The sequence below is a fragment of the Myxocyprinus asiaticus genome, chromosome 36 (assembly GCF_019703515.2).
Source record: "Myxocyprinus asiaticus isolate MX2 ecotype Aquarium Trade chromosome 36, UBuf_Myxa_2, whole genome shotgun sequence".
NCBI classification, from domain to species: Eukaryota; Metazoa; Chordata; class Actinopteri; order Cypriniformes; family Catostomidae; genus Myxocyprinus; species Myxocyprinus asiaticus.
In genome coordinates, this window is record NC_059379.1 from 24,075,772 (window position 1) to 24,089,409 (window position 13,638).

At 41.3% G+C, this 13,638-nt stretch overlaps 1 protein-coding gene across 1 annotated transcript in view; it reads right to left on the reverse strand.

Moving 5' to 3' along the window:
* Positions 1-13,638, reverse strand: part of LOC127426776 (transformation/transcription domain-associated protein-like) — a 99,742-nt gene that overhangs the window by 77,860 nt on the left and 8,244 nt on the right. Inside the window, exons 16-30 of the mRNA XM_051673803.1 lie at positions 13,251-13,348; positions 12,814-13,026; positions 12,066-12,257; positions 10,014-10,179; positions 9,640-9,896; positions 9,362-9,562; positions 6,268-6,419; positions 5,846-5,938; positions 4,669-4,868; positions 2,085-2,302; positions 1,766-1,963; positions 1,398-1,658; positions 1,149-1,310; positions 909-1,005; positions 435-556 (exon numbers count right to left, since the gene is read on the reverse strand). Of these exons, the coding sequence (XP_051529763.1) occupies positions 435-556; positions 909-1,005; positions 1,149-1,310; positions 1,398-1,658; positions 1,766-1,963; positions 2,085-2,302; positions 4,669-4,868; positions 5,846-5,938; positions 6,268-6,419; positions 9,362-9,562; positions 9,640-9,896; positions 10,014-10,179; positions 12,066-12,257; positions 12,814-13,026; positions 13,251-13,348 (2,630 nt within the window). The remainder of the gene's footprint in view (positions 1-434; positions 557-908; positions 1,006-1,148; positions 1,311-1,397; positions 1,659-1,765; positions 1,964-2,084; positions 2,303-4,668; positions 4,869-5,845; positions 5,939-6,267; positions 6,420-9,361; positions 9,563-9,639; positions 9,897-10,013; positions 10,180-12,065; positions 12,258-12,813; positions 13,027-13,250; positions 13,349-13,638) is intronic.

Sequence of the window (13,638 nt, forward strand, 5' to 3'; positions counted from 1 at the left end):
CGACCGCAAAAAATATCAAAACTAAAAACCAACAAAACTTTGTTTTAGATAAACTAGTTGACCATTGTGACACAACCTTATGAACACTGCATGTAAATGGCTGCTTAGAGAGAGTTGCTTTTACAGTACATGCCCTACACACTAGAGTACATAATAATGGCACCTTACAACCCTGTTTTTCACTACGGTCCCCTCAACTCAGGACAGCAGAAAAACTCTAAACCCAGCGCAAAGGAAAGGTCATGCCAGCTTTCCGCAACGAGATGATGCATCACAGCCAAATTAGTTTTCCTCTTTGCCCGTTTCACTCCATCCTGTATTGATCTTTTCTGGCAGAACTCATTAGAAGCAGCAGGGCAGAGGAAGAGCACACGGAAGAGACTGAAGACTGGAGAAAGACAGAGAAATGAAGCCGGTGAAGGGAGAGGGCTGACCTTTCTCATGCAGGCCTCTCCTGCCTCCTGGAGCTCACTGTTAGTAGAGTTGAGGGCCTTGAAGAGTGCAGCGATTATCTTCTCCCGGGACTGCGGAAGGTAGTTACAGGCCGCCAGAGCATCTGCTCAGATAGGTGAGGGGAAAAAAGCAAAAGCATTTGACACTCTAGCCCTCATATTCACAATCTTTACCATTTTCTTTCTATTACATGACACATACCAAAAACATTTGCATCAATAATTTGTATACAGAACAAAGCTGCTGCCTAAATATAAGTCACATATGAAGTTCCATTTCAGTTAGGATGCTGACTTAAAATGAAGCTGCCTATCAAGGCAGTAGACAGCAAAGCAGCTCACTAGGTTTTGGAGCAGAAACTGTATAGTTCCTCTTATCCATGGATTAGAAAGTAGCTAACTGTAATAAGTATTGCTAGTGGTAGAAATCAGTAAGAGATGGTACAGTGCACTTACTGAGGGCAGCAATGCGTAGAGGCACAAGTGACGGAAGGCTTTTATAACAGGGCAGCTTCATCAGGGCGGCATCCTCAGCTTCACACAAGTTCAGCAACTGTGATAAATCACACATACTGGAGCTCAGAAAGGAAGTAGACTCAGATGAAACACACTAAGCACAGTTTAGAGCTACACAAACACCTTTATGATTTCATATTACGTCCACTTCAGAGCAAAGAGTAATAGTTTCAGACTGACCTCCGTGTAGAAGACTTTGTGCTCCACCACGTTGAGGTCCATGGTGAAGAGGCGGGGCTGCAGGGTCGTGCAGAAGGTGTTACCCTCCATCAGGCCGATCTGAGCATTGGCAGGCTGGTGCCGCAGAAGGTGTTTCTTTGGAGGAACCATGTCTTGCAGCACCTACAGGGAAAAAGGGGAGTTTTAAACTTTCCCTAAACTGATAACTTCCGCAGTTTCCTCTGTCTTCTTCGAGTATCTCACACTCACTTCTTTGTGAGGCTCCATGATGATAGTGACACTCTTGCCTGTGACCTGAGCCAGCACCTGCAGGGAGTGCATGGCCTGCTTACGGACAGTCGAGTTGGGTGAGGTGACCTCACGTACCAGGTCATGAGTCACCAAGTGAAAGGACTTATCCTGGGCTGTCAGAAGCTCCTCAGCCTTCTCCTCATCCTTCAGAGGAGTGGCACAACGTATCAACAGCTGCTCCAGTGTGGTCTTTGCCATGGCGACAGCACCATTAGATACCTGAGAAAAAGCATTATGGGACACAAGTTAATTGCAGGTAACCCAAAAGGGGACAAGAGCTAACAGGCAACACATAAACAATACATGAGGTTAGGGATTGTTTGTACCTCTCCTGTAAGGTCCATCATGACGAACAGCAGAGCTTTGAGGAAGGTGAGCTGGTTCTGCAGCACCCAGATCAGTGGAAGCCTCTCCATCAGGAACTTGATGGACACCACTCCACCCAGTTTAGCATACCAGGCCTGTTCATAGCAGCATGCGCACAGCCGCTCCACTATGTAGGAGAACAGTGGCAGCTGGCACGCCTGAAGAAAGAACCAGAACGCATTTAAAAACTACAGCCCTAAATTGGCTTCTGCATCAAGATGTGATTAAAAAAAAGGTTAGGGGGAGGTCAAATATCTAGAGCCCTCTAGAAACCCTCACTCTTTCTTTAGAGCCCAGGATAATACTGGCAACATCAAAGATGACAGCCAGGGCCACTTCCCCAATCTTGCACAGCTCCTTCTCCTCATAGGCCATACAGATGGCAATGGCATCTATCAACACGAGCGGGTCCATGCTTTTAGAGCCATTCTCTTCACTGTGGAACATAGCCGTGCTGGGCTGGTTGCCTGACTGGTAGCATGGCAGCAAAAAGGGACCTGAGACACAAAAAATGTATTATGTCTTATGCGACAATCTCAATGTTCAGATTAGGGTTTTTATAGTTTTGATTTACATTTAGTTTTTTCAATTTGTCTTTTTAAGTTTTAAAATCAGTATTGTTCATTTTTTTCCCCCAATGTTTTCTAGTTTCTGTTTAGCTTTTCAGTACATTTTATTTTTAGTGTAGTGTTAGTATTATAGGGATGCCATAGTGAATGCGTTAACTCGTATCACTTAAATACGTTTAAGACCGTTACATTCTCAGGGTCTTCCATTGTTAAAGGGTTAGTTCACCCAAAAATTTAAATAAAAATTGAAAAATATCTTAACTTAGTAGGTCCTTAAAATGCAAGTGGATGGTGATTTTATTTAATGTCTTCTAAAGTGACACGATCGCTTTTGGTGCGAAAAAGATACATTTTTAAGTACTTTTAAACTCTAAATCATCGCTTCTGGTCAGCAGCAGTATGCGAGTGTGACGTAATCGCGTTGGCACGTGAGACGTGCAAGAATTGACGCACGTGCGACACACAGAAGAACAGCACTGTTTACAGCAGAGTAGGAGGAATGCTATACAGAAGTCTCGTTGGTTTTGGTTTAGATCTGTTTTTGTATTGGTTTCTTTACTCACAATGGTGCGTTTGTCTGCTTGTCCTGGATGTCTCAACCAAGAGAAGAATGTGAGTTTACGTCGTAACATGACAACACGAATAAGTCACGAGACCACGTGAACTCAGCACTCTTGTGAAGCTTACCAGAAGCGATGGTTTATAGTTAAAAAGTACTTAAATATTTATCTTTTTTCACACCAAAATCGATCATATCACTTTAGAAGGCATTCATGTTAGGGATGTCCCGATACCATTTTTTTTTTAGACAGAGTATGAGTACCAATACTTTTTTTTTCTGAACAGCATATCAACAATTTATTTCAACTTTATTATCAAAATGGTGTTTAAATAAATAAATTCATTAAAAATTTAAATCAATAATATAATTAATTTTCAACATGATATTGTATTATTTATCAAATAAAGTGTTTTCATTCAGAATCTCACAGCACAATCTAAAATACATTTTAGAGTTATTTACGAGTTATAATACAAGTTATATTTTGTCAAATAAAGTGCTGCATAACAGAGCATCACAGATGTAAGATATTGCTTAAATATAATACAATTACTATTGATTTATTATTAGAAGTAGTGGTAGTAGTAGTAGTTTATCTGTGAATATTACATTTCTGTCATACTTTTTCATTTAAATTGAGCTTTTATTTTGGCAGAGCTTTTATTTTGAAGTGTTTGTGTAGTTTTCACCAAGGAGCTCTGACGTTATGACGAGCTTCCCACTCTGGAAAAGCCAGTCGCTACATGACTCAAAATTATTATTAAACCACAAAAGGCTGCTATTTAAATAAATAACTATGTACTCTGTATGTGCCTCGCGCTACAAAGTGAATTTGCGCTCTGTTCACTATCATCTGCTACAAACAGAGCGCTCGATGCTCATAATGGTGTTATTCCCGTTTGAGCCAAAGTGGAGCTTTAAAAGGAATGTGGAGACAGCGTAGGCACCACACTGTTTACACACATTCACAAGTGCTCACATTTGCAGCGCGCCGCTCATGCAAACTACATATTTATATCATTAAATCGCAGCTTTTATGGTAAAATAATCTCACTAAGACATAACATGATTTTAATTTGTGTGCTGAATGTTTACGTAATGACATTCGTACATCAGATGTTATCGTTTTTTTGGTATCGGAGCATTTTTACAAGTACAAGCACATGAGCGCTGTATACCAGAATCGGTATTGGGACATCCCTAATTAATATAACCGCTGGAGTAGTATAGATGACGTTCATGTTGACCGTCTGTGATTTTTGAAGCTTCAAAAATCGTATCACATCCACTTGCATTTTAAGGACCTACTGACTGTTTTTCTTCAAATGTGTTCTGCTGAAGAAAGAAAGTCATACACACCTGGGATATCATGAGGGTGAGTAAATGATGAGAGAATTTTCATTTTTGGGTGAACTAACACTTTAAACTCTATATAATGGCACATGTTTAATGAAAGCGGGTTGCAAATGTGTCTAATTTTTTAATACACTTTAAATCTACTTTTTTGCATCAGAAACTAACATTTAATTGGTAACATTTTTATTTAACTTTAGTTTGTTTTTGAGTCATGGAAATTTATTTTTTGTGTAGTTTCAATTTGTCCAAGTATGTTTTTATTATGCTAGCTTCTGTTTCAGTTAACAAACATGTATTCATTTAGTTTTTATTAAGGATAACACCGATTCAAATGGAACTTCGATATGGATGGCACACCAGCAGAAAGATTCCTTACCACACTGCTGAGCCACAGCCACCATGGTGTAATGGCGAATCAAGCTGGCAACGAAAGGCAGAGCGCTGGGCCTGAGATCTTTGATGACCGCAGACATGAAGGCCCCTGTCAGGGCCTGCTCGAACGTCCTGCGCGCTGGGGTGTCCTGGGCTTTATACCGGTGGGAGATGATCACGCTGGGGATCCACTTCTCTGTAAAGCTGTTGACAACCAGCAAAGGGATTTAACTCATAATTCACATCACATCCATGCACACGCTCCATTACAAGAGCCTGAGGTACAATAACCCAATCAGGCAATTTGATTTGATTACCGAGTATAAAAGGCTTTTTGTGTTTGGACAGCTGAGCCCCGTGGGAGACTTGCTTTGTGTCTGGCTGACATTTTGTCTCATGTTTGGTTATTTACCCCAGCTGATAGCACCACAGTGATGGAGTGAATGTTTTATCCATGCTCAAGCGTATGTTCTATAATGCCAAAGCCTGTAGCAGTAGTGATGGATCGCTCCATTTCGTTATCGCTATTTTAAAGGCTTGGCTTGGGGAGAGGACTGAGACAAGGAGAGGCGGGGAGAGTGGCCAGATCAATTCAAATTCATAACACTGCCACTTGAATGGGACTTCATTATCCAGCCTGGCATTTGCGATATTAAGAGAGCATTCCACCTCTGAAAAAGGCCCCTTTCATGATGACCGCCGCAATGTGCCATGCTGAAAGAGGGAGAGAGGATGTTATGAATCAAGACATCTGACAGCAGCAGTGGCTCTAGTCCTGTATAACTGACACATGGTTATTTTAGCAGGGGCCTGTATTACTGGATTTGGGGTAAACAGACGACATAAAGTCAATTAGCCTGAGCGTGGAAATCAATGGCTATGTTATGTGACCCTCTCACCCTCCTGCACAGTCAGTAGAAATGTCTCTGAGTAATTAGCCCCTTTAACACTGTAGACAGTGGTGGGCAGGGTGGCTGGGGCCCACAGGAACAGCAAACATGGCAAAACAGTGAAAAATGCTTGTTTCAACTCAGAACTTGAGCTGCACGGCTTGATCTTGTTTCTGAAAACAATGACTATCAGACAAACAACAGCATCTTACACTTACTCTGAAAGCACCAACTGTGTTAAAAGGATAGTTATCCCAAAAATGAAAACTGATAAATAACACCCTTAGTCACCATTCACTTTTAGACCGAACATTCTTCCTTAGTCTCATTTTGTGTTCCATGGAAGATAGAAAGTCACACGGGTTTGGAACAACATGAGGGTAACTAAATAATGAAAAAAATAAGAAAATAAATTTGGGATGAAATATTTTTTAACTCTTGCAGGATTCCCATCTTTCTGACCAATACATTTCCTTGACATTTCCAGTCATTATTACAATCCCAAAAAAAATTTTTACAAATTATTTTACAGAGATTGCACTCAAAGAGACTAATTCTGGCCAATGAAATATTTTTAGAGCAGAGTATAACTAGATAAAATTATAATCACAATTAAATATTAAATCCCACTATTTCAAATAGACAATTTCACTATAAAGTTGTTCGTTTAAAAACAAAAAAAAGGATTATGCATTTTCAACTGTCAGTCTTACTTGGGGTGGGCAAGGAGCTGGTAAAGGGCATGCTTGTTGTCCTCTAGACTGGTCATGGCCACCAGAAAGCATCTGATCACCTCCCAGGCCTGTCGTCTATAATATGGCTCAGTATTGGCACTCTTCAGGCAATCCAGTGCAGTCTCTATAGCCTAGGCACATCAGGACAACACTGTTAGGCATATTTGGTCCATTTATGTCTATGGAAAATTCCTAAAAAAAGATTACTAAAATGCAAAAAAATTAATAAAAAATAACTACAAATTTAGATTGCATGGCTGACCTTTTTTTCCAAAATATGTTGCACATTTAGATGGTACTAATCTCACTAGCTTGAGTAACATTTTCTGTGATGACACTTCAAGACTCATCATAAATTAATACACTCTAAAATGTTAAGATACCTCTTAAACCCTCAAATTATAAAAAGACAAGCTAAAGTGGCGGGACACATTAAGGGAGAAGATGAGCTAAGACTCAAGGATGGAGAAGGCAGTTCAGTGCAGAAATACAGTGCTGAATAATAGCCAAAGACAGCATGACCACTGACAACTATGCAGGTCACTTCAGAGAGAAAACACTGTTAGGAGCTCTGTTACCAAAGTCCTCTTTCCTGATACCTCGGTGTTCTTGGAAAAGGGGAAATAAATGGCACAAATGCAGAGAAAAGAGGGCCATAGCTGGTAGTACAGCACTGTTTTTCAATTCCTGAGGGTCCTGAGCTGTTCTGCCTTGTTGAGATATTATTATAAATGTCACATAACCTTGTACACATGTTCTGTCCCCAAGAGGTTCCTCTACACAAACCATGTCATTTTTCAAATGCTCAAGGCCCTCTCCACAGCAGAGGCCTGGCCTTTCGGTGTGTACAGTATGTGTGTGTGTGTATTCCATTTATAACTGGTAGTTTTTCTTTAAACTCTTTGAGAGTCCCCCCCCCCAATTCACAATCTATACTATAAATTTAAAAGACAATTACAGTCGGACTTCAAATCACCTGTTGTGAGCAATGTTCCCATTATTATGCATGATCTAAAAGTCTCCATTTTATTGTGTGGATGATGCAATGGTGCAAATACCAGCTGTGCAGAATATGCACGGCCTCAACCTTGTCCCCTGCTGTGCTCTGTTCAGCTGTTTTAGAGAATGCAAAAACCAGTATTTTGTGAACGCCCCTTATGGCAATGCTGTATATGATCTGTGTATGATGGATTTGACCCTAAACCAGCTTATTTATAATAGGCTACTTTAGGACTGACTAGTCGTTCAGACATCCCACAATTTTATTACGAAAATATGTAATTTTGCATATCCCTACAGAGAACTTACTTGAACAACACTGCATTAGCAGTATTAGCATTTACAAATCATACGGGTCCCTAAAAAAAAAAAAAGGGAAGGAGTATGGCTTCACATAAAAACAGAAGACAGTTTAGTTTGGCTGGTGTCAAAATCAAACTGTGTGAACATAAGCTTGGGAAAATGATTCCCACACACACACTGAAACACAAGTGTGCATGGTTTAAGAGTGGAACACAGTCCTATGGGGGACAGAGTGAGTTATAAAGAGCAAGGCTGACATGGTGTAGTCTGTCTTGATCCAAGCACAGTGCTGGGCTCTGGGCTGCCGCAAGCAGCAGCTTCCGCCTGTGGCAACCGCGGGGAGCATGCAAATGAAATTAAGTGGCAGCGGTGCTATGGCGGTAGCATCCATCTTTGTGGAGTGAACACAATTACAGAAATGACAGTTTGCGTTTTACCAAGCAGCGACGAGCAGCAGGAAGAGCCATTAGCCCAAGTAAATAATCCCGTCTGCACGGCAGGGAGAGATTGATTTGGGAGGGGGGGTGGGTGGGGGGAGGAAGAGATGAGCACAGCTTACAGCCTGATGATCTATTTAATTACCTGGGGACGACAGTGTCTTTCTGCACACACTCCTCTTTGACAAGGATTCATTACATGATGAGAATCCCTCTTCCAACCCCCAAACTCCCCCCTCACACACATATTGAGGGCAAATTGACACATAAAAGAACTGGATGCGTTACTTTTTATAGATAAGGCTCTCAAGTAAGCTGGAAACTAAAAGTAGCATTTCTGTATGCCAGGTGTTTCGAATTTTTTTTTTTACAATTTGTATTGACTCTACATGAACCCTTAAAGGTGCACTCAGTCATTTTTCCTCATTAAAAACGTTTTACTCCTAAAAAATGTAATTTTGAAACATATGTATAGAATCATGAGCACTCACATGAGAGGAACACACCAGTCACATCAACAACCCTTATAAAAGCAGTTTTATGCTACATGGACAGGGTCCCCTCACGGGGGCTGTCATGTTAGAATCACATGACCAATACTACTCGCTTAATCCCAGTAACCGCCCTGTTATTGGCACAGTTATTTACTTTAATTACTCATTGATAAAAGTAATCTTGGCTGACTGTGAATAGTGAATTTCTACAATGGCATCTGTAACTGAAATCTATTGATTTTGAATGATGCTGCATCCAAGCCATTCGATGTCAGTGTAAGTCCAAGATGGCAAACAAAAGAGTTACTGAGTGAGCCTTTAAAGACAGCCAGCATGAGCAGACTCATTATCTTATTCACTACTATAGTCATTCCAACAGACAGTATTCCATACATTTTAATAAATATTTGTGACCAAAGAATTTGACAAGGTTCTACGTTCCCTTAAAGGTGTACTCAGCTATTTTTCCCATGTTCAAAATTGTTTTACCTGTAGAAATGCATTATGCTTTTGAAAAATATGTTTAAAACTGTGTACACTGAAATGAGCTGTAGACTCCAGTCACATCAGTAGCCGAATAAAAGAGGTCTTTTTTAAATTCAGTGGGTCATCTCATGGGGACCATTATGTTGAGATCACATTACCAGCCAAATACTACTCCATTATCTCAGTAACCCCCTATAAGTAGACACTTTCCCCCATGTAATAAATGTATCATGTCTGACTGTGAATTTGGTATTTTTTTACGATGGCATTAGTAACTGAAAACTTTTGTTTGATGATGCATCCATGCATCCAAAGTATCAGTGACTGCCATAACAGCCAGTGCAATATAAATACCTTTTCCATAGGCAGCTGAACGGAGGCTTTGCAGTCAGTGAACTCCACCTTAATGCTGGGGCCTTGAACCTCAGTCACAACATATTGCAGCTTCTGAGACTCCTTCAGCATTTTCCGGTTACTTCCGCCAAACTTGCCAAGCACCCGGTAAGCAACATGGGAGATGGTCTCCGCTGGATTACGAAGCGTTCGCCACAATGCCTGTACAAAAAGAGTTCAAGCAAATAATTTGAATTATCACTCAGGCCCTCTCTGAATTTAAAGGTCAAAGGTCTTACCTGCATTAGTTCAGCTCGAACCGGTTGGATGTGGTCGTAGAGGAAGTCAGGTTGTAAGTTATCCACACAAAGCTCCAGTGTGCGCAGCCCTTGGCTGACCAGAGTCTGGGAACCATTGAGTGCAGACACAAGTGGATCCATGAGCATTGGCAGGTAGGGCAAAAGTGAGCTCAGCCTCACAGGCACAGTGAGACACAGTTCCACAAAAAGATCCTTCATGTGCTGTTTATGAAGGCCACTCTGCAGCATGTTCAATCCTAAGAGATGCCAAAGGCAAACATAGAGTCAATATTCAAAGTGGTTCTTTGGGCTTTTCCTGGAGACAAACATCTCCATTGCTTCTTAAGTTCCCCCCGGTTAGTGATCTCACTCACCTTGTAGCAAATTAGGCAGCAAAGGCAAGAACTCCTGGTACAAGAGGTCGTGGCTGCCTCCGCCTATAGAGCGGAACAGGGCTCTCAGCAACAGGAAGTAGTTGTAGGGCTCCTTGGCTGATTGAGCCAGCTCCATTGAACTGTTTACAATTTTATGAAGGTGAGGCTGTGAGAGAATGAAAGAGAATATAATAATAACTGTGAAACAGTGATAGATTCACATATCGGTCAATAACGTTGCCCGCTTGGCATAATGCCTGCTTAGTCATTCTTCCTATAATAAGTTAAGATTAGGACCAGTTTATCAGCATTATTACTCTACATACACTATATTGCCAAAAGTATTCACTCATCTGCCTTTAGACGCATAAGAACTTAAGTGACATCCCATTCTTAATCCATAGGGTTTAATATGACGTCGGCCCACCCTTTGCAGCTATAACAGTTTCAACTATTCTGGGAAGGCTTTCCACAAGGTTTAGGAGTGTGTTTATGGGAATTTTTGACCATTCTTCCAGAAGCGCATTTGTGAGGTCAGACACTGATGTTGGACGAGAAGGCCTGGCTTGCAGTCTTCGCTCTAATTCATCCCAAAGGTGCTCTATCGGGTTGAGGTCAGGACTCTGTGCAGGCCAGTCAAGTTCTTCCACACCAAACTCGCTCATCCATGTCTTTATGGACCTTGCTTTGTGCACTGGTGCTTAGTCATGTTGGAACAGGAAGGGGCCATCCCCAAACTGTTCCCACAAAGTTGGGAGCATGGAATTGTCCAAAATCTCTTGGTATGCTGAAGCATTCAGAGTTCCTTTCACTGGAACTAAGGGGCCAAGCCCAGCTCCTGAAAAACAACCCCACACCATAATCCCCCTCCACCAAACTTCACAGTTGGCACAATGCAGTCAGACAAGTACCGTTCTCCTGGCAACCGCCAAACCCAGACTCATCCATCAGATTGCCAGATGGAGAAGCGTGATTCGTCACTCCAGAGAATGCGTCTCCACTGCTCTAGAGTCCAGTGGCGGCGTGCTTTACACCACTGCATCCGACGCTTTGCATTGCACTTGGTGATGTATGGCTTGGATGCAGCTGCTCGGCCATGGAAACCCATTCCATGAAGCTCTCTACGCACTGTTCTTGAGCTAATCTGAAGGCCACATGAACTTTGGAGGTCTGTAGCGATTGACTCTGCAGAAAGTTGGCGACCTCTGCGCACTATGCGCCTCAGCATCCGCTGACCCCGCTCTGTCATTTTACGTGGCCTACCACTTCATGGCTGAGTTGCTGTCATTCCCAATCGCTTCCACTTTGTTATAATACCACTGACAGTTGACTGTGGAATATTTAGTAGTGAGGAAATTTCATGACTGGACTTGTTGCACAGGTGGCATCCTATCACAGTACCACTCTGGAATTCACTGAGCTCCTGAGAACGGCCCATTCTTTCACAAATGTTTGTAGAAGCAGTCTGCATGCCTAGGTGCTTCATTTTATACACCTGTGGCCATGGAAGTGATTGGAACACCTGAATTCAATTATTTGGATGGGTGAGCGAATACTTTTGGCAATATAGTGTACCTTGACAGCCTCTTGTGACTGTGCATCACAACAAAACAGTGAAAAGTAAACTGCAACCATCAGCTAAAATAACCCTATTTAAGACAGTGACGCTGAATATTAGATGATAATATCAGTGGGGATCGATTGGTCATAGGAAGTGAGATATAGAAGCCTTTTCCCTTCCACTATTTCATAGTGACCTTCACTCTGGTCTTTCCTGTCAATCTAAGGCACAAGTGTCATTTCTCATCAGAGGAGCTGACAGAACGCATTAAAATTAATGCAGCAAGTCTACTGGCGCCGAGGCATTAGACAGCACAGTGTCATCGAACTCAGAGATTGTGAGTGATCCCTTTGTCCAATCCCTCTGAAAACTGTGAATTACCTACTCAAGAGTCTAAATAACCACATTAGGCGACTCAAAGACAAAAGCCGCCTGAGATTTCTTTATTTTGCATTTGTATTTGACATCTCACTTCAGAGGAAAACACCCACCTTGAGCATTTGCTCATTTTCTGCAGCAAAGAGAGAAACCGAGCCAAAGACCAGTTTGAAGAGTTTGAGATAAAGGTTTGATAGCTCCACATTGGAGCCCATCTCAGGCAGTCGATCCAGAAGATACTCCACCAGGATGGTGGCAAATAGTGCTGAGGTGGTCAGGTTGGCCAAGAAGGAATTTGCCACAATCTGTCGAAGGATTGAGCATCCACATTATATCAACACAAACCATTTAAAAGAACTTAAATGTTGCAATAGACAAATCAGCCCCTTGTCACAATAATCACAAGGGTTTCCGAGATAAAATACATATTTGGAATAATTTATGTCTTGCAATACACTGCTATTTTAAAAAAAAAATATTTTACTGCAAAAAATTACTTTCATAAGCAGGGCTCGACAGCAATAATTTTTTTCTGCTGGCCCAGTCAGGCAAGTAGTTAAGATTTTTTACTTACCTTGCTAACATTTTCATGGGGCCCACCACAAAACAGTACTATTATTTTATTAAAAAATAAGTTTTTTTCAAAAATCATGGCATACAATGCAGCACCGGCCCTGATGCAAACTGTAACCCATTAAATCATAAATGTTCAAAGCCACAAACTTTTGAAAAAAGCCTTTTCCTTAAAAAAAAAAATTAAATCCTTGAAGGCATGAAAATGCAATTAACAATAAAGTAACTTTTAATTCAATACTGTGTTGAAATTTTTTTTCATTATTTTAATGACTTCTAGCCCCTTACCACCACCAGCACCAGTACCTGAAGGGCATAGTTTTTGGATATCCGTTCCACCATGTATGGAACAGTGGTCTGAAAGATCTCCTTAAAAGTGAGAGGGTTCATCATGGTGAAGACTCCAGCAAAGTGCTCCAAAACCTCCTTTTCTTCCTTCATCCGAACTGTCTGACAGTTAGCCACACGGATGTACGTCTGCCCATTGCCAGCAATCTGTACCTAGCCAAAAGGGGGTTGGCTCTGTGATAATCTGTAAACTTGAGCTCTCAGTATCATGTGTTTTGATTAAACGGTTTGTATAGCATGCTGATCTGAGCAGTGTCTTAAAACACATCTCTTAAAACATACTTTTGCATTCTATCAGCAAATAGACTATGCTCTTGATGTTTTTGCTAGATAGTTCTTCAAGGTAATCTGCACTAATCAGTGCACAACGGTCGTACCTGGTAGATGTCCAAGGCCTGCATGGCATATTTGACCAGTTTGATGTAAATCTGAGTCTCTTTGGGCTGGAGTTGCTTGTTAGGAATGAACTGAGCTTCTGTAATACAACACAAACCGCAAACATATGCTCATTCAATGGAAATACTGACCACAATTTGGCCCCTAAATGATTTTGGGATGCCCCATAATGGGTACTAAATTTAACATTCCATCTAGACATAAGGACAATGGTTCTTAACCACGGGGCTACTGCCCACTAGGGGACCTCAGCAAACTTCCAAGGGGGCCTCAAGATGACAAAACAATTACTGAAATCAAGTTATATTAAAATAATCTTCACTTAATATCAATTTATTAAAATTATAATACTAAAAACAAGATGAAGGC